We start from the raw sequence: 27,462 nt of genomic DNA, 5'->3' as shown, positions 1-27,462 counted from the left end.
CTATGGGAAAAATGAGAGTTTCACTTCCGTCACCAGGGGGCGCTGTCACCGTCCACAACAGAAGCACTTAAAGCTGCACTGTGTCATTTGCTCGTCTCCATAGGGACGGTTACGTTTTTCCCTGAGAGGCCGCGTGACGTGGCGTTAAAACGATCCGTCTCCGCGGTGACGAGCAGGCGACGCCACCGGGCCGGGTTACGGGTCAGACCTGTGGAGGAGCGGCCTCGCCTCAGAACGCACGTTTACACCTGAATAAATGCAACGCGAGTCAGTGTAACGCCAGACTGCGGGACATCCCAGGAAAACCGCTGGAAAACATCTCCATGGAGACGAGAGCGAGGCCGAGCCAAAGCCAGAAAAGTTGCGTAGTGCGGCATTAAAGCTCGTCCACGCAGTTTTCTGGTGTTTGACGGGTCCAAAGTCCTGTCTCTGTGTTTAGTGTCTGTCTGAACACTAAGAGTTCATCTACATTTACACAAGTGTCAAACTCGTCTAAAATCAAATCAGTGAAGCTACAAAAGTCTCATTTTTTGTGTTTTTAAAAATCATAAAACACCAAACCCACATTTTAATCCCCATTTTTTTTTAAAACAACTAAACTGTTTTTACCATTTTATTTTTATTTTTTGCATATAAGTCATTGAATGTGTTTTTAAAGGTGTATTTTGGAACTTTTCTGGTTTGGGTCTGCTGATCATTGGGGTCAATCGTCTCCATGGCGATGTCATTCCATTCCATTGCCCGAAATGTCCCGCAGTACAGCATTAAACTTTACTTTCTTAGGCGTTTAATTGCTCAAAGTTGCCTTGAAAAACACGTATCGTCGCCGTGAGCGGGCCAGCGCGGGTCGCCTCTCCACAGACCTGGCGTGTGACTCGGTCCAGTGGCATGACCTGCTCGTCTACAGTGAAAAGTTTTAATGCCCTACTGTGGAACATGTTCTAGTCCACGTGTCTTAAACTTGTCCCGATGCAGCTGAAGATCATTCAAAACAGATTCAGGAAAGGTTCATTTCAGACGGACTTTTTTAGGACCGATTCCTGCGAAAAATGAGTCTCTAGTTTCGTTTTAGGCGAGTTTTGCGATGAAGCTGCGTTCTTATTGGCTGACGTCTTGGCGACACTTGTCTTTGTCCTTGTGAATGGACTAGACGCCGTGTTTCGTGCGAACCCGGGCGTGGTTTTGTGAACGGTGCGCTCCACACCTGGTTCACCGACCTTAAGGTAAACCTGCAAATCTTTTCTTCCGTCTGTGCTTTTTTTTTTTTGGTTTCTTGCGTCTTTTTCGTTGCAGTTTTCTTGCGCGATGAGTATCTAGTTTCGATACTCGTTTTAGCATCGATTACTGCCCGGTTTTCGATACTTTTGACGACATTATTTGAAGGAAAATTGGACTAAAGACGAAACTAAACGACTCATTTTCGTACCTCTTCCAAAAATAAAATCTAAACTATTCCCACTTTTCGTTATCTCCAGGTCGGTCTAGACGTGAACTTTGTCGACGGCGCCGTTTTGTCGGAGAAATTTCCACTGTCGTTCCGTCTGCGACCGCTAGGGGGAGCGCCGAGCTGCGGTGAACGGGGCGACGCTCTGACACCTTTCGAGCCTAAATCTGGACTTTTGGGCGAAGAAGTCGGGACTCGGAATGACCCGGAACGAGGCAAAGACGGACACGAAGATGTGGGAGGTTTTGGAGACGACTTTGAATTATTATTTGGCGATTGTGCGGTTACTGACGAGCGAGGAGTAGCGTTAGGAGACGACGTTTTCGACGGGGAACTCGGAGCGTTTGAAGGGAATTTGAGAGATTTTGCCAATTTTGTTGCGTTTTCCGAGCGTTTTGTATCAGTCAGATTGGACAAATGAGGCGTTTTGACTTCGCCAGGACGTGCGTTGTCGTTTTGTGTAATTTGAGAGGATAAATTTGTCAGAGGAGAAACTTGCGGCGATGAGGTTTGGGACAGTTGAGGCGTATCCAGATTATTGTTTCTTAAATTCAGAGCGTCATTTCCGGACAGAATTTTTGGAGAATTCTGATTTGAATTAGTTGAAACCTGAGACTTCGGAGTTCTGTTTTTCGTCAGATCGATATGCAGTTTCGATATATTTCGAACCCTTGCCTCGCTAGAATCGACGCTATCCAAGTTTGCGTTATTTGCGAAATCTAACGGCAGCTCGGGAGACGTTTTTGCGATTTCTGACGCTATTTTTTTGCTTTTTAGCATTTCTGAATCCTGTTGATCTTTTGATGGAAATGTTATTTTAAAATTCGCGTTATTTGTTGAACTGACGGTCGTTTTTTGGGCTGTGACACTGGACGAAGACGACATTTTTTGGGACGACACTTTAGGATTTGTTTTTGCTTCACTCTCTGCCGAAGTTGTGGATGGAAAGACTTTGGCGGAGGAGATTTTCGACGACGAATTCACCGCATTTTGCATAGAACTGGACGTTTTTTGAGACGATTTCAAAGGAGACGACATTTTGGGTGATATTTTTGGAGAGTTTTGCGATGAAGCGACGTTGGTATTGGCTGAAGTCTTTGCGAAACCTGTATTTGTCCTCCTGAACGAACTAGACGCCGTGTTTCTCGCAAACCCGGGCGTGGTTTTGTGAATGGGGGTGACCGGGGCGCTCAAAACCCCTCTGTCCTCCTTCTGGTTCATCGACCTTAAGGTAGACCTGCAAATCTTTTCTTCTGTCGGCGCTTTTTTCGTTTCTTGCATCTTTTTTGTCGCAGTTTGGTCTTGGTCCGCTCTGTTGAAACTGGATCGCCTGGAGGAGGGGGCGGTGGATGGACGCTCTCCCCGACGTGAAGCGCTCCTACTCGGGACAGTTAAAGACGAAATCCCCCTTTGGTTCCCTGGAAGTCTGTCTGCTGGAGCTTTTGCCGAGTTCGGCCGTGAAATCGGAACCACTCTACGAATGTTATGGTTTTCTGTTGCGGTTAAAGTTCGGATGGCTTTACTTCCTGGTGACGTTTTTGTCCTAGGAGACGGTTTCGCCAACTGTTCCGTCTTGGCGTTAGTTTTATTTTTTACTTTTTCCAAAACGTCAGTCCTTATTTTAGTATTTTGATCGACTTTTGAATCGTTCGTCTCAATTTCTTGCCGAAGTTCTTCCTCTTTTCCCGAATCAAATCGACTTCCTTGACGATCTCCCTCACCTGCCGTCTCCTGATTGGCTGACCCTCCTTCCTCTCCTGCACTCTGATTGGTCAAAACCTCTCCACGTCCAATCTCGAGGTTTTCTTGTCCAGCTTGTAAGGCAACTGTAGTGATATCCAGCAATCGCGTTGAAGGCATGGGCTGGCTGCTAATAGGCACTGCGTTGTGATTGGCTGGCTGCTGGTCGGAAGCCGTGCGATTGGTCGAAGGCGTTTCCGTGACGTTTTGATCGCCATTTTGACCTTCTTCCGCCTCGCAAACTCCGGTAACGCACCAAACTATGACGGTATCGCTAAGGTCGTCTTTCGTTTTAACTACAAACTCGACTTTCTCGCTTGACTTCTCGAGATTTGGTTCGTCAAAGTCTGAAAACGTCAGATCCTTTTGTTCTTTGCTTCCTGTTGCCGCGGTTACCTTGTCAAAAGCTTTCAGTTCAGGGACCAACGTGCATTTTTCGACAATTATAGATATATTTGAAGCGTCGCATTTTGGTTTCGTGTCCGGTTTAAATTCGTCTTTGCCGTTAGCTTCGTCACGATAATGTTGTTTTCCGTTATTGTTGAGATCAGAGGTAGCTGTGTCGGTCTGGTGTTTCGCGTTATCCCTGAGGTATTCCGTCGTCACATTTACTGCGTTTTGTGGCGTTTGTTGTTCATGTGTGACGTGTAGGCTCATCGAACTGTCTTTCCTCTCTGCGTGTTTTACTTCAGATGCCCTCACGTCTCGCTCGGTTGAGTTTCTCGTCTGTCGGACGCTGCCGGATCGTCGTAGAAGAGGAGAGCGTGGATGGGATCTGGGCCTCAGGAGCTCCAGCAGAAGGTCGGCCTCGTCATTGCGGGATAAGGCCGAGTTCACGTCCAGTTCGCTGCTGCTGCGAAGACCGAACACACGGCCCAACTGAAAAAAAAAAAGACGAGAGTGAGGTTAGACAGCGTCCTCGTCCGTCGACTCAAGTCTGTGGTTCAAACGTTTCTCGGGTCATTGGGCAAAACACTTGAATCTGACGTGTGAGTGAAGAACGGAGCGCCCACGTGAATTTGTCATTCATTTTTCCCATAGAAAAGTTTGAATGCTAGCTCAGAGCTAATCAGCTACATGCTAACTCATTTTATTTGAAGTCCGTTTCTAAAACTTATGTCAAATCTTATGTTTTTTGGACTTAAAACAACTGTTTATTAATATTAGTTAGCACGTAGCTGGTTAGCACGTAGGTGGTTAGCACGTAGCTGGTTAGCACGTAGCTGGTTAGCACGTAGCTAGTTAGCACGTAGCTGGTTAGCACGTAGCTGGTTAGCGTCTGCGGTGTCTTTAAACTCTTAATATTTGAGTTTTTTTGAAGAGTCTATGGGAAAAATTAATTGTAAATGTACTTCCTCCGACCAGCAGGTGGCGCTCACTGCTGTGCTCCATAGATACTGACAGGAGGGGCCGATGACACAGATAAATTCAAGATCATTTTTTTTTTGTAATTATGACGTAGTATTTTTATCAGTTCTTCAAATAAACATTTGAACCTGGTGCAGTTTGGACAGTTTAATGCTTCTTCTGGAATATTCCTACAGTTTAATGTTGGACAGAGGGAGCCGTGACTCTGGCTCGTGGATGATTTGAGCCTGAGTTTGAAAACGTCGGGATCAGAGATGAGAAAGTGGAAGGACTCAAGGAAAAGTACGACTATTATTATAACAGTTTGTACTTAAAGTAAATCAGTGTGTTTTACAGAAGAAGAGAAAAGAAGAGCAGCAAAAGAAAAGAAGAGCAGCAAAAGAAAAGAAGAGCAGCAAAAGAAAAGAAGAGCAGTAAAAGAAAAGAAGAGCAGCAAAAGGCAGAATAAAACTTTGAGTCACATGAAACTAAACAGAACTGTTCTTAAACTCTACTTCCTCTTGTGTAGTTCCTCGTTTTACATAATTTCATGATCATTTTGTTTTAAATTAAACTCTCAGGTGATTTGGTGAAACGTCGTGTGATTCTGAGACGGTTTCGTGTCAAACGTGGCTCTGCTGATGTTTGTTTCGTTCAGATTTGTCCATTTTTCGCTCATATTAAATTGTACAGATTGTAAAATGATAAATTATTGTGTTTATTTTGTTCATAAATGTCAAAGTCGATTTCTGTAAAGTTCAAAATCGCAGCAGCGTCAACTCTTTGGGCCGAACATGAGAAAAATCAACAATGAAACACAAACAAATCAACAGAAAACAAGTGTCCCACAGCGCCCCCTGTCCTCAGACCGTCCTCCTGTCCCAGAGCCTCCTGTCCCAGGTGACCAGATAAACGTGTGAATGTAGACGTCTGTTTTCAGGGGTGGGGTCAGAGGTGGGGTCAGAGGTGGGGTCAGGGTTGGGGTCAGAGGTGGGGTCAGACCTGTTCTCCAGCCGCCCACGAGTGCCTCTTCTGCTCCTCCAGCGCCTGAAGTCTGCGTGTCCGAGCCGTTTCCTTCCTCTCGCGCTCGGCGTTCTCCTGAAACGTGACACATGACGGAGTTTAAACACATTTAAAGACAAAAACACCACAACGGTTTAGTCCTGGTTTAGTCCTGGTTTAGTCCTGGTTTAGTCCTGGTTTAGTCCTGGTTTAGTCCTGGTTTAGTCCTGGTTTAGTCCTGGTTTAGTCCTTGTTTAGTCCTTGTTTAGTCCTTGTTTAGTCCTTGTTTAGTCCTTGTTTAGTCCTGGTTTAGTCCTGGTTTAGACCTGGTTTAGACCTGGTTTAGACCTGGTTTAGTCCTGGTTTAGTCCTGGTTTAGTCCTGGTTTAGACCTGGTTTAGACCTGGTTTAGTCCTGGTTTAGTCCTAACACTTTTGTGTCGGTGTTAAATCTGTGCACTGTCTCCGTGGTAACTGCTGAACATTCCCCCACAGACACACATGCAGCCCTCCCCAGTGTGATGTCACAGTGTGATGTCACAGTGTGATGTCACAGTGTGATGTCACAGTGTGATGTCACAGTGTGATGTCACAGTGTGATGTCACAGTGTGATGTCACAGTGTGATGTCACAGTGTGATGTCACAGTGTGATGTCACAGTGTGATGTCACAGTGTGATGTCACAGTGTGATGTCACAGTGTGATGTCACAGTGTGATGTCACAGTGTGATGTCACAGTGTGGTCTTGACCTTGACGGCGGCGTTGAAGCGGAGACAGAACGAGCTGAAGACGCTGAAACAGTCGTCCAGTTTAAACGTGTCTTTGTCTTCACAGAAAAAGTGCAGCAGGTCGTCAGACTCGACTCTGAGCTGCTCCCGACAGTCGCACAACACACACAGGGCGGACGCGGCGCTCTGAACACACAACACACACACGTTTAAACATGTGCACACATAGACTGTGTAAATGAGCACGCTAACACGCTAACCCCACCCCCCACCGCTACAAACAGGAAGTGAGGAGGAGGGGCTAGATTTGATACTTTAGAAAACGACTTTGAACAAACGTCTGAGTTACACGTGTGTGTAATGTGTGTGTGTGTGTGTGTTATGTGTGTTACGTGTTTTATGTGTGTTACATGGGTGTGTGAGACATGTGGGCATTATGTGTGACGTGTGTTACGTGTGTTGTGTGTGATGTGTGTGTTGTGTGTTTTGTGTTACGTGTGTGTTGTGTGTGACGTGTGTTACGTGTGTGTTGTGTGTGTGTGTTGTGTGTGACGTGTGTTACGTGTGTGTTGTGTGTGTGTTGTGTGTTGTGTGTGTGTATTGTGTGTTATGTGTGTGTTGTGTGTCCTGATGTGGTCGTTTCACTTTCACCTGTAGAAAAGTGTCCAGTTGTTGCTTTAGTTGTGCGTCTCGTTGTGCGTTTTGTTCCATGGATCGAGTCCGACACACGAGACGCTGCAGCTCAGAGTCCAGGGTCTCCACAGAGACTCTGAAACACACAAGAGTACTTTACTGCAGAGTACTTTTACTGCAGAGTACTTTTACCGCAGAGTACTTTTACCGCAGAGTACTTTTACTGCAGAGTACTTTTACTGCAGAGTACTTTTACTGCAGAGTACTTTTACCGCAGAGTACTTTTACCGCAGAGTACTTTTACTGCAGAGTACTTTTACACATTTTAAATCACAATATTCATCTAAAAACACTGAATAAAAGACACAAATCTGGACCAGCTCTAACGAGGGGTCAAACTTGGGGTCAAACGTGGGGTCAAAGTTCAGAGACGTGGCTGGTGTTGTTCCTCAGACTGACCACAGGGGGCGCCACTGGGCTGTTTGTGTTTTACCTGGACGCCGCCTGAACGTGAGTCAAACTCAGAGGAAACTCCAGCAGCTTCTCGTCCTTTTTCTGAGCCTCCTGAAAAAAAACAACAAAAAAAACATCTGATCTGAGTAAAAGTATCGACAAACAGACACGAAACCAAAACTAAAGAGCGACCCTGGAGAAAAAAGAGACACGACGGAACATTTACCAGAGCCACAAAGTGCAGCAGGTTCATTCCTGGTTTGTTGGATTTGGTCTCGGCCAAAGTCGGTAAAGACGAGAGTTTAAATCCCACGGCGTTTCCACAGTAACCGCCCTGAAAAACACACGAGTACAACAGGCACAATGTGGATTTAGACATTTTACTCAAATACAAAAAATACAAACACATGAAGATTTAAACCCGTGTCCACGTTTGTGTTTGAACGGCGTTAAATGTCCAGCAGAGGGCGATACTCAGTGTGTCCCGCTGTATAAAGGACACTCTGTTTATATAAATGCACACATCTAACCCGCCGCCGCCGCCGCGCTCCAAACAGGAAGTGATCAAGTTCCATATTTGGAATTCCAACTGTGAGTATCATAGCAACCACAGATCACTTCCTGTTTGGAGCGCGGCGCTAGCAGGTTAGCCACATCCGTTTAGAGACAGTTACATTTCAAACGGTATAAATATGTAAATAATGTCGTAATAATCCAACGTGACATGAGATTAGCAGAGTGTACGTCTCGCTAACCGCCGCTCACCGCTAACGTTAGCCTAGCCTAGCCTAGCGTCTCTCCTCTGCCTCCCTCGTACGACCTCGTTCACTTTAAACGACGGTGATCTGTCTTTAACGTGAGGAGTCGGCGCTAAAAAAGACGATTTTATAAATGTTTTCACGGACCAGGAAGTGACATCACACCGAACAACTGCACTGGAACTTTGGAGAATGTTCCAGAGACGCGACACCGCATGGAGTAAAAGAGCGTTTGTCCTGCGTCCACACGTCCCCGAAGCCCCGCAGGTCACATGACTCCGCCCATCTACATCCTGGTTCTTTTCTACAGATCCATCTACATCCTGGTTCTTTTCTACAGATCCATCTACATCCTGGTTCTTTCTCAGTTTGTGCTGGACTCACGGTGTTTAAGATGTTTCCAGCCTGAAGCACCAGATGAAGAACAGAATGAAGCTCCTCACAGGACATCAACTCTGCAAGAAAAACAAGAAGAAGAAGAAGAGAGAGGAGGGAGATTAGACTAAACCAGGACTAAACCAGGACTAAACCAGGTCTAAACCAGGACTAAACCAGGTCTAAACCAGGACTAAACCAGGACTAAACTCCATATTCTAGGTCTTATTTTTATGGTCACTTCAGTTTCTTTTCTCTTGACTTGGTGAATGAGCCACATGCTAACGCTAACGCTAACATTAACTCTGACTCGTCTGGAGCAGGTTCATTAACATCATCACACGTTTATAAATAAAACGAGTGTAAAACTCAGTGCAGAGGTGTGACACGAGGAAGAGGAGACACGAGGAAGAGCAGACCCTCACTCTGGAGCAGTTTAAAGATGAACTTTACATTTATTGATTTAAAGAGGAGGAATTATGCAAAATGATTTTTTTTTTAGTTTTCTATCACGTTATGACATTGTTCATCAAAAACAAGATTAAAGTCGTCACCCATGCTCCCACACAACAACCCAAAAATATACAAAAAGTAGTAAATACCTCCTCTTTAATACCCCACAGAAGTAAATACCTCCTCTTTAATACCCCACAGAAATAAATACCTCCTCTTTAATACCCCACAGAAGTAAATACCTCCTCTTTAATACCCCACAGAGGTAAATACCTCCTCTTTAATACCCCACAGAGGTAAATACCTCCTCTTTAATGCCCCACAGAGGTAAATACCTCCTCTTTAATGCCCCACAGAGGTAAATACCCCTCTGTAGTGTTGTACCTTTAATAGCAGAGCGCAGGATGGTGATGTCTTGTTTCATGGACTCACACTCGGCTGGAAACTCCTCCTTCAGAAGCATCGACTCAATACGAACGATGTAACTGAAAAACACACGAAAAACACGTTTAACCACAGGCCCAGGGGCAGACGGGTCACACACTGCACATTTGGTCTGTCTGAGTATGTCTGAGTATAAAGAATACGACCGCGAGTATCATAGCAACCAAAAAAACAATCTGGAGCGACACTGTTGACACTTAGCATTAGCAACAGGTTTGACTGACAGCGTGGCTAACAGGAGCTAACAGGAGCGACCTCGGGGACAGAAGGACCTGATGTGTCTGTTATTAATGTTCAGATCTGGATTTACAGACACAATAGTGAAATAAAAAAAACATTTATATAAACAGTCTATGCTAGCAGGTTAGCTCTGTCCGTTTATATAAACAGTCTATGCTAGCAGGTTAGCTCTGTCCGTTTATATAAACAGTCTATGCTAGCAAGTTAGCTCTGTCCGTTTATATAAACAGTCTATGCTAGCAGGTTAGCTCTGTCCGTTTATATATACAGTCTATGCTAGCAGGTTAGCTCTGTCCGTTTATATACAGTCTATTGCAGGAGCATCAAACACATTTTCACCGAGGGCTACAGCAGCAAAATGGCTGCCCTCAAAGGGTCAGATGTAAAATAAATCTAACTACTTTTTAATTGTTCATTAACTGTTTCTGTATTTATTACTTATTCGTTTTATATATTTTGTATGCATTTGACTAAATGTTAAAATATGGCTGTGTATCTTCTGATAAAATGACATTTTGCCCGGTCGTTTTGACATTTGCCTAGTCAAGGGCCATAAAAAATGATGTGGAGGGCCACATTTGGCCCGTGGGCCTTGAGTTTGACACATGTGATCTGGACTCAATTTATTCCATGAAGTTGAGCAAAATTTATAAAATCAGTTCTTAGGGTCAAAATGAAACCACTTTGTCCAGTCTGCAGCTAAAGTGTTTTATCATCAGAGAACCAGGAAGTGTGCGTTAGCTTGATAGCTGTTAGCTTGATAGCTGTTAGCTTGACAGTCACAGCAGAACTCCGCCCTGGTGTCTGAGAGCTGTGAAAAGAGCTTATAAACTCATCATGGTGTCACTTCTTGTCGTCATGGTGATGTTATTATGATTTGACATTAAACTCCTCTGGACACCCGGGTCACACCACCAGGCCAAGTTACAGGCAGATCTGTGGAGAGGCGCCCCCGCTTAAACTAAGAACACATGTTTGTTCAACTCTTTTTGGAGTACAAATAATTCATGAGTTTAATGCCGTATTGCGGAACATTCCAGGACAAGCATCACTCTGCTACTTCCTCTCACCTGGGCACCTGCACCAACAGGTAAACAAAAGAATCAGCCAATGAGAGTTTAGACACGTCTCCTCTGAACGACTTCAACTTCTCCACCTGCACAGGAAGAAAGACCAAAGAGGTTTGACCGAGCTCTAAACGAGCGGTCGTGTGCGGTCGTGTACGCCGCGGTCGTGTGCGGTCGTGTACGCCGCGGTCGTGTACGGTGCGGTCTTTTACAGTGCGGGCGTGTACAGTCCGGTTGTTTACGGTCGTGTGCGGTCGTGTGCGGTCGTGTGCGGTCGTGTGTTGGTGAAATACCTCGTCTGACTCGGGCAGTACTTTGAGCAGTTCCCTCAGAGGCTCTGGTCCGTACACTTCACTGTTTCCGTTCTGGATGTCGTCCACGATCGACCGATTTGACCTGGAATGAAAAAATGAATAAAGATTTAAATGATCAGAGCTGTTCACTCAGAGGGGAGTACTCGAGTATGTGTACTTGAGTAACTCTGCAGAGGGGAGTACTCGAGTATGTGTACTTGAGTAACGTCATCCTCTGTTTAATGTTTCCTCCTCACACAGACCTGGAGTTGTGTTTTGTTTCACATGTTTAACACAAACAAACCTGCAGATTTAGACTGAGTTCTTCTCTCAAACTGAAAACACTCTGTTCCACCTTGTGATGTCATCATGTGGGTGATACAGGAAGTGCTCCACTGTGTTTTTAAACTCCACCTTCACTAGAATCATCTGGATCATTTCAGTCCTGGAACAACTGACAATCTACAACTGAACTAAAGGGAAAAGGAGGAGTTCACTGGAAAACTCCTCTCCTCTTCTCCTCCTCTTGTCTCCTCCTCTCTCTTTAGTCTGACCTGTTCACTTATAAACTCCCACTTGATGACATCACAAGGTGTAACGTCACATTTTGATCTTTGTCGATGTAACAGACGAATAATAAAGTGACTCAAACATGTGACACAAACACAACTCCAGGTCTGTTTGTGACATAACGACATTAGAACACGGATTAAATCTACAAGAGTCTGAAAAAAGTGATTTAAAGTGATTTAAAGTTCAGGAGCCTGTGGTCTGTCCGAGCTCACGGTAGTGTTGGCTAATGCTAATGCTAATGCTAATGCTAATGCTAACTAGCTTGTGACTGTGATGTTATTTGAGGGACTTGTTTAACGGCACAAATCACCTGTTTCAGTTCATTTAAGTCAGTTCTTTGTGGTCAGATTAAAGTAACAGCTTCAGACAGAGCAGTGCCTCCAGTTAGCATTCCAACATCATCTCAGGACTAAAAGTATGCAGCTAAAAAAGTACTCTGAAAAGTACTATTTAAAAGGTTACTCGAGTAAAAGTACGACCGGCTCTTTCTCGTGCCTGTTTCTTTCATGTTGATGATGTTTCCAGAGGCTCCAGAGATTTGTTTGATTTCGTAACAGTGTCATGGCGTGGCCCAGACGCCCGCACGACGCCCACGTGACGCCCGCAGGTGTCACCGTGTACAAACCCAACACAAACATGACCTCTCAGCAAACCCTTTTTTCAAATCAGTTTAGTTTAAAAAGACAAAGCAGCAAAACAACCTCGAAACGCCAAAACACGGAGTTTAACCCCGCCCCCTTCAGAATGTTCACATGTTTGTTCTTGTTCTGTTCAGATGTTTGTTCTTGTTCTGTTCAGATGTTTGTTCTTGTTCTGTTCAGATGTTTGTTCTTGTTCTGTTCAGATGTTTGTTCTTGTTCTGTTCAGATGTTTGTTCTTGTTCTGTTCAGATGTTTGTTCTTGTTCTGTTCAGATGTTTGTTCTTGTTCTGTTCAGATGTTTGTTCTTGTTCTGTTCAGATGTTTGTTCTTGTTCTGTTCAGATGTTTGTTCTTGTTCTGTTCAGATGTTTGTTCTTGTTCTGGTCGTTTCTTCTCTTTGAGTCTCTGGAGTTTTATTTGGACTGATTCATGTTTGAGTTTAATCTTTAATCCACTATTTTCAAGACGCCATTTTGTCGATAAATCCTTGTTTTTCATGCCCCACTGTGACACGCACGCCGTCTCCTGTCTCCTCTCTCCTCTCCTCTCTCCTCTCCTCTCTCCTCTCCTCTCTCGTCTCCTCTCTCGTCTCCTCTCCCGTCTCCTCTCTCGTCTCCTCTCTCGTCTCCTCTCTCCTCTCCTCTCTCGTCTCCTCTCTCGTCTCCTCTCTCGTCTCCTCTCCCGTCTCCTCTCTCGTCTCCTCTCTCGTCTCCTCTCTCGTCTCCTCTCTCGTCTCCTCTCCCGTCTCCTCTCTCGTCTCCTCTCTCCTCTCCTCTCTCCTCTCCTCTCTCCTCTCCTCTCTCCTCTTGTCTCCTCTCCCCTCTCCTCTCCTCTCTCGTCTCCTCTCTCCTCTTCTCTCCTCTTCTCTCCTCTCCTCTCTCTTCTCCTCTCTCTTCTCCTCTCTCGTGCTGCTCTAGTGTGATGTGCCTCTGTCCACAGGGGGCGCTGCAGCTACACGACTCTTTATTGTGACGTTTACGGCGACGTCAGCTCCACTGGACGCCACAGTTTATGAACAGAACTCAGCTTCAACAGTTTGTTTTAAGAAGTGTTTTTAAATGAATATTGTGATTTAAAAAGTGTAAATTAAAACAGAGATGAGAACCATAGAGACTCAATGCGGCTGATTTAACGTAAAAAAAAAAACATAAAGCAAAAAGCAACACAAAAAAGTCTTTTTCCATCATTTCGACCTTTGATTGCTGTGTGTGTTTGTTGTTAGCGTGTCGTCATGGCGACTGCGGTGACGTGTGCAGAGGGCGTTTGTCTACAGTCTCACACCCGCATCATCAGCAGCTGTTTACTCACAACAAGGAACGCCACACGCCACACGCCACACGCCGCACGCCACAAACCACACGCCGCACGCCACAAACCACACGCCACAAACCACACGCCGCACGCCACAAACCACACGCCGCCTCCAGCCTCGCACAAAACGCTGCGGCCGTAGTATTTATGAGTTTATGAATGAACGGGACGGGCCTCATCAGAGCCGAGGGTCAAACACCAGGACGTTTGAAGGGTCATCCTGAGGTCAAGGGCGCGGCGTTCAGGCTGTTTGTGTGTCCTTAGGCAAGACACCTCAGTGCTAAACTACTACACACTCATTTGAGCGGGTATCGAGTATCGGTATCGAGTATCGAGTCTGAAAACAGGTCAGGACTGTGGGACACTGCTGTGAACGCCAGGGGTCACAGGGGGCGCCACCGCCACAAACGCTGTTGTGTCCTGAAGTCAGACACTTGACACACACGCCCTGGTGTGACTGGGGCGTGCGTGTGTGTGTGTGTGCATGTGTGGTTGTGTGTGTGTGTGTTTGTTTTACCTTTTAAACTGTTTGAGGAAAATCCCAATGTTCAAACCTCTTTTTCCATCGAGGATACACACCTGAGAAAGAGAGAGAGAGGGAGGGAGGAGAGGAGAGGAGGAGAGAGGGAGGGAGGAGAAAGAGGAAGAGAACGAGGGAAGAAAGAGGAAGAGGGAGGAGAGAGAGGGAGAGAGAATGGAAAGAGGAGAAAGGGGGAGACAGGAGGAGAGAGAAAGAGAGTGGAGAGCAGAGAGGGGAAAGAAAGAGGGAGGGGAGAGAGAGGGAAGAGAGGGAGAGAGAGTGAGTGAGGGGGGAGAGGGAAGAGAGCAACAGGAGAGAGGGAGAGAAAGAGGAGACAGGGAAGAGGGAGAGGAGAGAGGGAGTGAGGGAGGAGAGGGATAAGAGGGAAAAGAGGAGGTAGAGAGAGAGGGAAGAAATGGAAGAGACAGCGGGAGAGGGTGGGGAGAAAGGGGAGAGAGAGAGGAAAGAGAAAGACAGAGAGAGGGAGGGAGGAGAGAAGGAGAGAGGAGAAAGAGGAAGAGAAGGGTTAGAATAAACACGTTCACACCTTCAGTAAACTCCAGCTCAGACTCTTCTGTTTAAACGTTTTCACGACTCACTCTGCCTCCCTGTGTGTCAGATGCCCTCCCCGTGTGTCAGATGCCCTCCCCGTGTGTCAGATGCCCTCCCTGTGTGTCAGATGCCCTCCCTGTGTGTCAGATGCCCTCCCTGTGTGTGTCAGATGCCCTCCCTGTGTGTCAGATGCCCTCCCCGTGTGTGTCAGATGCCCTCCCTGTGTGAGTACCTCCTCTTTTGTTTCTCTGAAGGACGTCCGGCCCCTCCCTCCTCTCGTGGGCGGGGTCTTGTTTGATTGACAGTCGTCGTGACCAAACAGCTCGTTGATGGTCTGGACGTCGATCTGGTGCCGCTCCACTGGGCCCTGGGTCCACAGGTTGGGACGCCCCCTCACCTACAGCACGAGACGGTTAAAAAGAGATTTAAAAAGAGTGTTAAAGAGTGTTAAAGAGTGTTAAAAAGAGTTAAAGGACCAGTATGACACAAAACTGACTGGTGTATCTTAATCCTACCCGAGTTGCAAAGTGGACGATTCGATGTGTCTGTTCATTATACGTGTCAGTCAAATCCAGACCACAGACTGTTTACATACATGGACATCGCTAACCTGCTAGCCACCGCGTCACAAACAGGAAGTGATTATAAGTGCACTTCCTGTTCCATCGACTCTGGCTCCAGTTCTGTGTATAATCTGTGTCTCTCTCTGTCTCTGCTGCTTCAGACTCATTTTGGTCTTAAATGTTCGTATTAACCCTTAGTTATTTTGAGTTTATTTTTTCCTTTTTTTTTTTTTTTTTTTGTTATTTTGAGTTTTTTTTTTGTTGTTGTTGTTTTTTTACTTTTTTGTTGTTTTAAGGTTTTTTTATTGTTTTGATTTTTTTAAAGTTATTTTGAGTTAATTTTTTTATTTATTTATTTATTTTTCATTTATTCCATCCATCCATCCATGTTCTTCCGCTTATCCGGGGCCGGGTCGCGGGGGCAGCAGTCTAAGCAGGGACTCCCAGACTTCCCTCACCCCGGACACGTCCTCCAGCTCCTCCGGTGGGACCCCAAGGTGTTCCCAGGCCAGAGAGACATAGTCCCTCCAGCGTGTCCTGGGTCTTCCCCGGGGCCTCCTCCCGGTGGGACATGCCCATTTTCATTTATTTTTTAATTTTATTTTAATTTTGAGTATATTTTTAGTTTTGTCCCCTCTCTCTGTCTCTGCTGCTTCAGACTCATTCTGGTCTTAAATGTTCGTATTAACCCTCTACATGATCCTGGGGTTTTTATTTCACTATTGTGTCTGTAAATCAAGATCTGAACATTAATAACAGACAAATCAGGTCCTTCTGTCCCCGAGGTCGCTCCTGTTAGCGTTAGCGACAGGTTTGATTGACAGCGTTGCTAAGGGCCCGCTCCCTGATAAACCAGCGGTGAGAGCAGAAAGGGGCGTGACCTTCAACAGCCTCTCTCCTGATTGGCTGTTATAAGTGCAGACTTTGATGAGCTTCATCTGTAACATCACACTCACTTAGTCCACGTCTTTATACAGTCTGAGGTCCAGCCTGAGGTCCGGCCTGAGGTCCAGCCTGAGGTCCAGCCTGCGGTCCAGTCTGAGGTCCAGTCTGAGGTCCAGTCTCAGGTCCAGTCTCAGGTCCAGTCTCAGGTCCAGTCTATGGTCCAGTCTGAGGTCCAGCCTGAGGTCCAGTCTGAGGTCCAGTCTGAGGTCCAGTCTGAGGTCCAGTCTGAGGTCCAGTCTAACTCCTCACCTGATGCTCTGGGATGGTCTTCCAAAACAGTTTCCTCACGCTCTTGTTCCGCCTGAGTCCCGTGGAGGGGTCTCCCAGTCCCGGCAGCAGGGGCAGGGGTGGAGGAGGAGGGGGCGGGGCTGGTGGAGGAGGCGGAGCTAAAGCGGAAGGGGGCGGAGCTACCGTGGCTCTGATCGGCAATGGAGTGGAGGGGGAAGGGCAGGCGCCATCTTGGAACTGCCCCATGTCACCGAAGTGGGTAACGCTGTCCATCACAGGCATCGCAGCGGCCGATTGGATGCCGCTAGCTGGAGTGGGCGGGGCTTGTGACAGGGCAGGGGCCTCTTCTTCATACTGATTGGTTTAAAGATGGAGGTGACACAACATTGGGCTGATCTGAAGACGAGGTCCAAGAACAGGCTGAAAAAAACAACAGATTTATCAGAAAATGAGAAAAAATGTAAAATCTCATAATTCAGAAAGTCCAAACTTTTTTTCACGAGGACGACAGATTAAAACCGACGAAGACGAGAGTCACAGAGTCGACCCTGTCCTCTCTGTCTCTGCTGCTCAGACGCCTCATTTTAGTCTCACATGTTCATATTAACCCTCTACATGATGCTCCTGATCCTCGCTCCTGATTGGCTCTTTGGTTGCTATGATACTCTCAGTTGGAACTGTCCTCTCCACCTGCTCCACCCTCGATGAGGTTCATGTGGAGTGACCCTGGGGTGACGTCTCACTCCCTCAGTCACTTCTTTAGTCTGTGGCTACAACACAATCATCTGGACCAAGTCAGGAACCAGGTCTGAGGGCCGCCTTTGGCCCCTGGGCCATAGTTTGATCACACACTTTGTCTCTTTGTGTTTGAGTAAATGTGTGTGTGTGTGTGATGTGTGTGTGTGTGTGTGTGTGATGTGTGTGTGTGTGTGTGATGTGTGTGTGTTATACTCGTGTGTGTGTTATAGTGTGTGTGTGTGATCCTCAGTGTGCAGGTCGTTCATAGTGGACTGTGTGTGTCTTACACACACACACACACACACACACCCACACACCCCCACACACACACACACCAGCACTAAAAAAGTCCCATTAAAGCCACATTATGGAACATTCTCTATGGAGATAATTGTTGTACACTGTTCTGTGGAAAATTACAGCAAAAGAAACAACATCTCCATGGAGACAAGCAGGACGAGGACAAACACGAGTCAGGTTTGTGGAGATGCGAGCCTCCTCACAGAAAGGTAACCCTTTTTTTTACTAAAATGTTCCATGGTGGAGCTTTACAGAGCCATGAGAGTGACTCACTGGAGCAGCTCTAGTGTTTGGTCAGAGCTGTTCTCCTCCAGCTGTTGTCAACAACGTCACCATGGAAACTGAACAATGGCGTTCGTGTGTCGGTGAGTGTGTGTTGTGTGTGTGTGTATAAAGTGTGTGTGTGTGTATAAAGTGTGTGTGTGTGTATAAAGTGTGTGGTGAGGGGTTTTATGGACAAAAACAGAATAATGTAAAAATAAAGCTGGTACTTCACAGATTGTGTTTACTGTGGGTTATTTTTAGAACAACGCCCCGATAAACGAGGGACCAGTGCGATTAAAACAGCCCGTTTCTCTGTTTCAGATGGTCCTCTGGAGAGGCGGGGTCAGCCACCTGCTCGTCTCCATGGAGATAACCACAGTTCAGTGACCTCTGACCTCTGACCATAAAGAAGCACATTATCTGAAGCACTGATCACATGACTGTCACAGGAAAATATTTAGGACCATTTCTGTCCAGCAGCATTTGTGTTTATATAGAGACATGCTAACATAGAGACATGCTAACATAGCGGCATGCTAACATAGCGGCATGCTAACATAGCGGCATGCTAACATAGCCACGTTCTAATTAAAATCTTATTGTTTTACTCCCAAAAAGCTCATTTAAAACATAAGATTCTGTGAAATATTTTATTAATTAAGTTTCAGAAGCAGATTTTAAACACGGCGATGTTTCTTGTGTCGTTAGCTCCTCGTCGCTGATCAACATTTCAAACATTTCTTCTTCTTTTTTTTTTTTTTTTGTAAAGTGTTTGAGAAAAAAAGAGTGTGATATTTCGTTGCGGTGCTGAATGAAGCAGACAGAAGCGTTGGTTTATCTCACTGCGGATCCTGGACGCTCTTAAATAAACTGTTACGGTGCGATTAGCGTTGGGGCTAACAGCGATGCTATGCTAACAGTGGATCCTTAGCAGTTAGCAAACAACGAATAGTAGAACAAATTTAAAAACAGCCTCTCAAATGAATATTCCAGGGGTAAAGTAGCGCTCTAAAAATCCTACAAACAGACGAGTGCTCAAACTAAACGAATGTGCGGCGTCGCTCTGAGCGTGGTGCATTGTGGGGGATGGCGTTGACGGACTGAACAGCTCTCTCCTCTTTTTCTCGATGAACAAAAGCCACAGCAGCATGACTCAGAGCCGAGAGCGTGAGGAGCAGAGGAGCGGAGACAATGACTTCACCCAATCACACGACCGACGGGTAAAAATAGACACCAGCACCGGGCCGTCTGATTGGCTAACGAGGCGCTGGGGGAAGACGGAGGGCCCTGATTGGTTAACGAAGCTCCAGGAGGTCAACAGAGTGGAGCGACTGCGTAAAAGACCTGTACAACATGTGTGTTTTAATCTGTCTCACATGTTCCTCATCAAAAACAAAGATCTGTCCCTGTTCAAAGATTCTGTACGAGGCTCCGCCCACAACCCTACATCACCCACGCTCCACACGACAATCCTCCATGAATATACAAAAACATGACACAAACTGTACACTACGACTTCACAAACCTGGTGTGATGTGCAGTAGTTTCATTAGTGCGATGCAGCTGAGTGTGATAGTGCTCTGAAAGGGGAGGGGCTTAGCACAGAGAGCAAAGAGAGGAGAGACTCAGAGCGACAGAAACGAAAGTGAAACTTATAAAACATGTTAATACGATGTAACAATAAAAGGAAACATGGAGATTTAGATTTGTGATGTGTTACAGTAAATACAACATACAAATACCTCCCCTTTAATACCCCACAGAGGTAAATACCTCCTCTTCAGTTTTGATTGGTTAACGAGTCACAGAGTGTTACGTGGAGCGCTCTGATTGGTTAAAGTGACACAGGTGGGCGGGGCGAGCTCATGTGATTCGGTGACAGGGCTGTGATGTCATCGACGTGTAAAAAGATGACGTAAGATAAAAGTGGACGCAGTAAAACGGAACCAGCGGATGTGAGTCAGTCCAGTCCTAAAGTGAAGTACACGACGGTATTTGAACCTGAAACCCAAGGCCAAAAGTATCGGATCAGATACTAATCGATACTAAAACCTGTGAGTGGAATCGGTATCGAGTATGGAGTGTGTTGTTTAGTACAGACGGTGACCTCACTATGGGAGCAGGTCCTGGAGGTCGTTTCCATGGCGCAGGTCATTGTCTGTGAAGTAGTTTGTTGTAGATACAAACAGAACATGAAGTCAGACCAGATTTCAGGCTGTTCTGGTCAAACGAGCCACGGCAGAAGAGCAGACGGAGTTTAAACACACTGAGATCACAACTAGTCTACAAAATGTTTCTCCTGTTTCAGTCGTTTCTTCTGGTTGAGCGTCTGGAGTTTTATTTGGACTGATTCATGTTTGAGTTTAATCTTTAATCCTCTATTTTCAAGACGCCATTTTGTTTTTGCCCCCTGTCACACGCCCCCTGTGACACGCCCCCTGTGACACGCCCACTGTGACGTCCGCTCTTCCTTCTCCAGTTTTATTTTCTTAATCGTTGATACTCGTTGATTCTGCAGCGTTGCGTCGTCATTTTGGTCCAAATGTTTAAAACGCTCTGCTCTAGTGTGACGTGCCTCTGTCCACAGGGGGCGCCACAGCGACACGACTCTTTACTGTGACGACGTTTACGGCGACGTCAGCTCCACTGGACGCCACAGTTTATGAACAGAACTCAGCTTCAACTGTTTGTTTTAAGAAGTGTTTTTAAATGAATATTGTGATTTAAAAAGTGTAAATTAAAACAGAGATGAGAACCATAGAGACTCAAGCACTAAAGGATCTGAACTGACAAATACAACTACAGGGAGGGCATCTGACACACACGGGGAGGGCATCTGACACACACGGGGAGGGCATCTGACACACAGGGAGGGCATCTGACACACACAGGGAGGGCATCTGACACACACAGGGAGGGCATCTGACACACACAGGGAGGGCATCTGACACAGAGTCCACTGGGTCATTCTCTCCTGGTCCTTTATGGTCGTGTCGTTCTTCGTTGTTCATCTGGCGCAGATCCAGACATAAAAGAATGTGGAGCAAAGGATTCTGGGTCAAAACGTGAACGTTAATGAGACGGACGCAGCTCAGAGGCGTCGCCCGCAAACACTGGACCAGGGAAAGTGGGCTCAGCCAGGGGCCCATCTGAGCCAGGGGCCCATCTGAGCCAGGACCACGGTATTGAAAATCTGATGCTAATCGATACTAAAACCAGTATCGAAAATAATCGTTTGAGCAGGAATCGATACTGAAAAAGTCACAGCGACAGAAATGAACCTGAATCTGTTTATACTGATGAACATAGACGCACAGAGCTAACCTGCTAGCATAGACACACACTAGTACACACACATGATCCACTATGACCCTCCTGCACAATGAGGACCACACACACATCACACACATCACACACATCACACACATGACACACACGTGAATAGAACAAAGTACAACATTTAAAGTGCGTCGTGTGAAGAAAGTGTCAAAATCACGTGTTCATTTTTAGTATTTTGTGAAAACACTGGTGCCGCGTTAAGCTCCGCTCTGCTCCTCATCTGTGATCTCTGCTGTCGGAGCTGTGAAGTCGGATTGTTCTGGAGTCATTAAACGCCTCACACTTTATTTCCAGCTGCAGCGGTGACTCATTCAGGGGCGGAGCGTTCACGGCCCGCGGGAATTATCACAATCAAACACAACTGTCGACCTAAAGCGGAGGACCCGGGTCTGTGTGGGCCTGGACTTTCTGATCCCAGACTGTTTATATAAATGGATGTAGCTAAACTGTTAGCCACCGCCGCGCTACAAACAGGAAGTGACCGTGCGCACTTCCTGCTCCATCGTTCACTTTCTGTGTAAAACTGTGTGTGATTGGCTCTTTGGTTGCTATGATACTCGAGTTGTTGTTGTTCTAATCCGACTGTTTCAGTATCGATTCCCACTCAAACGAGTCTCTAGTTTCGATACTAGTTTTAGTATTTGATATTCGATGCTTTTGACGGTCGTTAGCCGCTCCTCCTGTGGGCAGAGGGGCCCGTCCCGCCCCCCGTCCCGCCCCCCGTCCCGCCGCTGGAGCTGCTCTGACATTTAGAGACACACAGTCGTCAGGGGTCGTCGTCACGGCAACGCCCCACAAAACCCCAACAGTAAAGTTTAATCTGCTCCCAGTGTTTTAAAACAGTCGGCTCTTTAGTCCTCCAGATACCCTCCCCCCGTGTGTGTCAGATGCCCTCCCTGTGTGTGTCAGATGCCCTCCCCGTGTGTCAGATGCCCTCCCTGTGTGTCAGATGCCCTCCCTGTGTGTCAGATGCCCTCCCTGTGTGTGTCAGATGCCCTCCCCGTGTGTCAGATGCCCTCCCTGTGTGTGTCAGATGCCCTCCCTGTGTGTCAGATGCCCTCCCTGTGTGTCAGATGCCCTCCCTGTGTGTGTGAGATGCCCTCCCTGTGTGTGTGAGATGCCCTCCCTGTGTGTGTCAGATGCCCTCCCTGTGTGTGTCAGATGCCCTCCCTGTGTGTCAGATAACATCCACATCAATAATAGCATTACGTTTTATAAATAATAGGCACAGAATCTGAAAACTTCCGCCTGATCCTTGGCAGATGACGTCGTCCTCATCTCTGGGGGTGTGATGCTAACTGGAGGCACTGCTCTGTCTTAACCTGAGCTTCATTTTAACACAATCTGACCATAAAGAACTGACCTATCTGGACAACAACAGGTGATTTGTGCTGTTCAACAAGTCCCTCTCAAATAACATTACAGCCACAAGCTAGCTAGCATCAGCATTAGCATTAGCATTAGCATTAGCCAACAGTTTTCCAGTGAGTCACAGGCTCCTGAACATGTCTTTAAATCACTTTTCAGACTGATCTGTGTTTACTGATGTGTGCATTGCGTCTCCATGGTAACTGCTGAACATTCTGCCATAGACGTACATGTAGAACGATAGGCCGGTGTGACGACATGAGCCACGAACAGACATCCAAACATCTGAATTTGAACGTGAAGCGGAGAATTTGAGCGTATAATTGTGACGTGTTTCGTTTCCACGACGTCTTAAAGGGAAAAAATGTTTAGCAGATTTGTTTTAAGCAGCAGGACAAGGGAAACAAAGAGCCGTGGAACCTCCCCTTTAAACACAGGGTCCACACTGGTTAGCGTCCCCACACTAAAAACTCTTTGTTCTTTAGCATCAAAATTTAGACAATAAAGTCCAAACTAAAGTGTTGGATTTGTGTTTTACTCGTCGGCTCTGAGGTCGATTCTAGTTTTAAATCTGTCTCATTTAGCTTGTGTCTCTATGGTTCTCATCTCCGTGGATCGTTCCCCCCCGAGCGCAGTGCGGGACACGCGGGTCACACGCTCTGCCCGTCTCCATGGAAACGGCTGTCGGGGCGTCAGGTGGAATTCAAGTCAAACGGCAGTAAATGTGAACAAAACAGACCCACAGTAAGACCAGATGCCCTCCCTGTGTGTCAGCCACCTGCTCCTCCTCCACCTGCTCCTCCTCCACCTGCTCCTCCTCCACCTGCTCCTCCTCCACCTACTCCTCCTCCACCTGCTCCTCCTCCTCCTGCTCCTCCTCAGACTCTCTGAGCAGCTCGAGTTCACTGTGACGAGATGTTTAGAGCCGCCCCGGGACACGACTCACCCGATATTTGTGTCACGATACATTTGAAGTTCGATATATCGACGATAAACAATAAAACTGACCTTAAATCGACACGACTGACCCGAGACTGACCCGAGACTGACCCGATAACGACCCGATCAGAGTGTGGTGCAACAAGAAACACACACGAATACACTGACCCCAGAAATATACAGCTCCAGATATCCAAGAGCCGATATCCAAGAGCCGATGTCCAGGAGCCGATGTCCAACGGCCGACGTCCAGGAGCCGATACCCAGACTGAGTCGCATTAGGGCTGTGCGTTTAGACGATGGAGTGAGTCTGTGTTTGGCTCAAATTGATCAAAAACAAATGAAAAGTCCTGAATATGAGTCTGAGTGAACTGAAGCTGAACTGAAGCCTCAGAACAAGGATCAGTCCTGATGAATCCAGTTTTATTTCCAGTTTCACAGGAAACAGGAGAAAAACAAATAAAACAAGAGAAACAGACAACAGCAGATCAAAGTTTAAGAAAAGACCTGTGTGCACGCGCAGAGGACCTGTGTGCACGCGCAGAGGACCTGTGTGCACGCGCAGAGGACCTGTGTGCACGCGAAAGAAGTTTTAAATTGAAGTTTAAATGAATAAAACACATTTAAATCAAACCTGCGCCAGTCACGTGACTCTGGTCTGATCATTATAAAAGTGACACGAGCCTCAGGGACACGCCACAAAAAACAGACAAATTAACACAAATAAAACAAATGTGTGAATAAATGAGACTTTTCTTACCTCAGGAGGCTCTGGCTGCGCAGACTCGGCTCTGAACGATTCAAAACGATTCACACCGATTCAAACGGACAGAAAAGTGTTGAAATGTGGAGAAAACGCGAAAAGCATCCGCCACAAACGAGACGAGCCGCAGCACTGAGAAGAGCCACAGACAGAGCGCACTGCGCATGCGCCGAGCAGGTGCGACGCAACGTCCACAGAGATAAACAAGAAAGAGCCGAGAGAGCCAAAGAGAGCCAAAGAGAGCCGAAACAGAGCTAAAGAGAGCCAAAGAGAGCCAAAGAGAGCCAAAGAGAGCCAAAGAGAGCCGAAACAGAGCCGAGAGAGCCAAAGAGAGCCAAAGAGAGCCGAAACAGAGCTAAAGAGAGCCAAAGAGAGCCAAAGAGAGCCGAAACAGAGCCGAGAGAGCCAAAGAGAGCCAAAGAGAGCCGAAACAGAGCTAAAGAGAGCCAAAGAGAGCCAAAGAGAGCCGAAACAGAGCCGAGAGAGCCAAAGAGAGCCAAAGAGAGCCGAAGAGCAAGAGCCACAGAGCCAAAAGAGCCACAGTGGTGTATTTAAAATAATAACCTGTATTTGTCTGTGTAAATATATAGCTTTTCTTCTCTTTTGTATTTTTAAATTATTTTTAACCCAGAACATCACCAAGTAAAAGTACTAAAGCCACAGAGCCACAGGGCCAAAGAGCCACAGAGCCACAGAGCCAAAGAGCCAAAGAGCCACAGAGCCACAGAGCCACAGTCCCAGGTGGCTCAGGTGGCTCTGGGACACACTGGAGACTCAAGGCTGAGAACTTTCTGCTGTGGTTATTTTCAAATGAACTCGATGTTTAAAAAACCTTGAAACAGAAACAGAAGTTTGTCCCCCATGTTTAGTCTGAAACATCTGAAGAGACCACACTCTAGACCTGGTTTAGACCTGGTTTAGTCCTGGTTTAGACCTGGTTTAGACCTGGTTTAGACCTGGTTTAGACCTGGTTTAGACCTGGTTTAGACCCGGTTTAGTCCTGGTTCAGTCCTGGTTTAGACCTGGTTTAGTCCTGGTTTAGTCCTGGTTCAGTCCTGGTTTAGTCCTGGTTTAGACCTGGTTTAGTCCTGGTTTAGACCTGGTTTAGACCTGGTTTAGACCTGGTTTAGACCTGGTTTAGACCCGGTTTAGTCCTGGTTCAGTCCTGGTTTAGACCTGGTTTAGTCCTGGTTCAGTCCTGGTTTAGTCCTGGTTTAGACCCGGTTTAGTCCTGGTTTAGTCCTGGTTTAGACCCGGTTTAGTCCTGGTTTAGTCCCGGTTTAGACCCGGTTTAGTCCTGGTTTAGTCCTGGTTTAGACCCGGTTTAGTCCTGGTTTAGTCCCGGTTTAGACCCGGTTTAGTCCTGGTTTAGTCCTGGTTTAGTCCTGGTTCAGTCCTGGTTCAGTCCTGGTTTAGTCCTGGTTTAGTCCTGGTTTAGACCCGGTTTAGTCCTGGTTTAGTCCTGGTTCAGTCCTGGTTCAGTCCTGGTTTAGTCCTGGTTTAGTCCTGGTTTAGTCCTGGTTCAGTCCCGGTTTAGTCCTAGTTTAGTCCTGGTTTAGTCCTGGTTCAGTTCTGGTTTAGTCCTGGTTTAGACCCAGTTTAGTCCTGGTTCAGTCCTGGTTTAGTCCTGGTTTAGTCCTGGTTCAGTCCCGGTTTAGACCCGGTTTAGTCCTGGTTTAGTCCTGGTTTAGTCCTGGTTTAGACCCAGTTTAGTCCTGGTTCAGTCCTGGTTTAGTCCTGGTTTAGTCCTGGTTCAGTCCTGGTTCAGTCCTGGTTTAGTCCTGGTTTAGTCCTGGTTTAGACCCGGTTTAGTCCCGGTTTAGTCCTGGTTCAGTCCTGGTTTAGTCCTGGTTTAGTCCTGGTTTAGTCCTGGTTCAGTCCTGGTTCAGTCCTGGTTTAGTCCTGGTTTAGTCCTGGTTTAGACCCGGTTTAGTCCTGGTTTAGTCCTGGTTCAGTCCTGGTTTAGTCCTGGTTTAGTCCTGGTTTAGTCCTGGTTTAGACCCGGTTTAGTCCTGGTTTAGTCCTGGTTCAGTCCTGGTTCAGTCCTGGTTTAGTCCTGGTTTAGTCCTGGTTTAGTCCTGGTTCAGTCCCGGTTTAGTCCTAGTTTAGTCCTGGTTTAGTCCTGGTTCAGTTCTGGTTTAGTCCTGGTTTAAACCTGGTTTAGTCCTGGTTCAGTTCTGGTTTAGTCCTGGTTTAAACCTGGTTTAGTCCTGGTTCAGTCCTGGTTCAGTTCTGGTTTAGTCCTGGTTTAAACCTGGTTTAGTCCTGGTTCAGTCCTGGTTCAGTCCTGGTTCAGTCCTGGTTCAGTCCTGGTCTAGTCCTGGTTTAGTCCTGGTTTAGACCTGGTTTAGTCCTGGTTTATACATATATATTTGTGTTTCTGTGGTGACTCTCTGAATGTCTCTCGCTCTGGAGCCCCGTGGCCTGTGGCTGTTGGTCGTGTGAGGAGCTGATAACAGGCCACGCCCTTCACCCAGACGTCAGAGCGAGCTGCACCAGACCAAAGTAATGTGCAGATACTCGAGTAAAAAAGTATTTGGGAAAAGTACAGTCACTTTAAAGAGTAACTGATATTTTTATAAAGAACAAAACATGAAACAATCAACCAAAATAAATAATCAATAAACAAATGTGTTATTTTCAAACAGGCACAAACATGATTTACTCTAGTACTTTTACTCTGGCACTTTTACTCTGGTACTTTTACTCTGGCACTTTTACTCTAGTACTTTTACTCTGGTACTTTTCCTCTAGTACTTTTACTCTGCTACTTTTACTCTAGTACTTTTACTCTAGTACTTTTACTCTGGTACTTTTCCTCTAGTACTTTTACTCTGCTACTTTTACTCTGGTACTTTTACTCTAGTACTTTTACTCTGGTACTTTTACTCTGGCACTTTTACTCTAGTACTTTTACTCTAGTACTTTTACTCTAGTACTTTTACTCTGGCACTTTTACTCTGGCACTTTTACTCTAGTACTTTTACTCTAGTACTTTTACTCTGGTACTTTTCCTCTAGTACTTTTACTCTGCTACTTTTACTCTGGTACTTTTACTCTAGTACTTTTACTCTGGTACTTTTACTCTGGCACTTTTACTCTAGTACTTTTACTCTAGTACTTTTACTCTAGTACTTTTACTCTGGCACTTTTACTCTGGCACTTTTACTCTAGTACTTTTACTCTAGTACTTTTACTCTGGTACTTTTCCTCTAGTACTTTTACTCTGGTACTTTTACTCTAGTACTTTTACTCTGGTACTTTTACTCTGGCACTTTTACTCTAGTACTTTTACTCTGGTACTTTTCCTCTAGTACTTTTACTCTGCTACTTTTACTCTAGTACTTTTACTCTAGTACTTTTACTCTGGTACTTTTCCTCTAGTACTTTTACTCTGGTACTTTTACTCTAGTACTTTTACTCTGGTACTTTTACTCTGGCA

The 27,462-nt window shown here is 46.2% G+C and overlaps 1 protein-coding gene across 1 annotated transcript; it reads right to left on the bottom strand.

The window, feature by feature from the left end:
* Window positions 1–53: 53 nt before the first annotated feature.
* On the bottom strand, window positions 54–24,193 carry LOC117386625 (FH2 domain-containing protein 1-like). The gene is made up of 14 exons (XM_055229118.1): window positions 24,018–24,193; window positions 16,331–16,729; window positions 14,806–14,970; window positions 14,019–14,080; window positions 10,978–11,080; window positions 10,688–10,773; window positions 9,318–9,418; window positions 8,490–8,560; window positions 7,574–7,681; window positions 7,388–7,458; window positions 6,913–7,030; window positions 6,283–6,447; window positions 5,534–5,629; window positions 54–4,063 (listed from the first exon to the last, which is right to left on the bottom strand). Exons 2-14 carry the CDS (start codon window positions 16,589–16,591, stop codon window positions 1,466–1,468), a joined length of 4,005 nt encoding a protein of 1,334 aa, XP_055085093.1. The 5' UTR covers window positions 16,592–16,729; window positions 24,018–24,193; the 3' UTR covers window positions 54–1,465.
* Window positions 24,194–27,462: the final 3,269 nt, after the last annotated feature.

This window comes from Periophthalmus magnuspinnatus, chromosome 18 (assembly GCF_009829125.3).
Source record: "Periophthalmus magnuspinnatus isolate fPerMag1 chromosome 18, fPerMag1.2.pri, whole genome shotgun sequence".
Classification (NCBI taxonomy): Eukaryota; Metazoa; Chordata; class Actinopteri; order Gobiiformes; family Gobiidae; genus Periophthalmus; species Periophthalmus magnuspinnatus.
This window is presented reverse-complemented; position numbering and strand designations above follow the sequence as displayed.

Excerpts from the sequence above, each read along its gene's own strand:
- LOC117386625 (XM_055229118.1), bottom strand. The coding sequence starts at position 16,591 with ATGCCTGTGATGGACAGCGTTACCCACTTCGGTGACATGGGGCAGTTC. Across the intron at positions 7,459-7,573 it reads TGCTGCACTTTGTGGCTCTG|GAGGCTCAGAAAAAGGACGA; the intron begins GTAAATGTTCCG and ends GTTTTTTTTCAG. Across the intron at positions 6,448-6,912 it reads AACTGGACACTTTTCTACAG|AGCGCCGCGTCCGCCCTGTG; the intron begins GTGAAAGTGAAA and ends TTGTGTGTTCAG.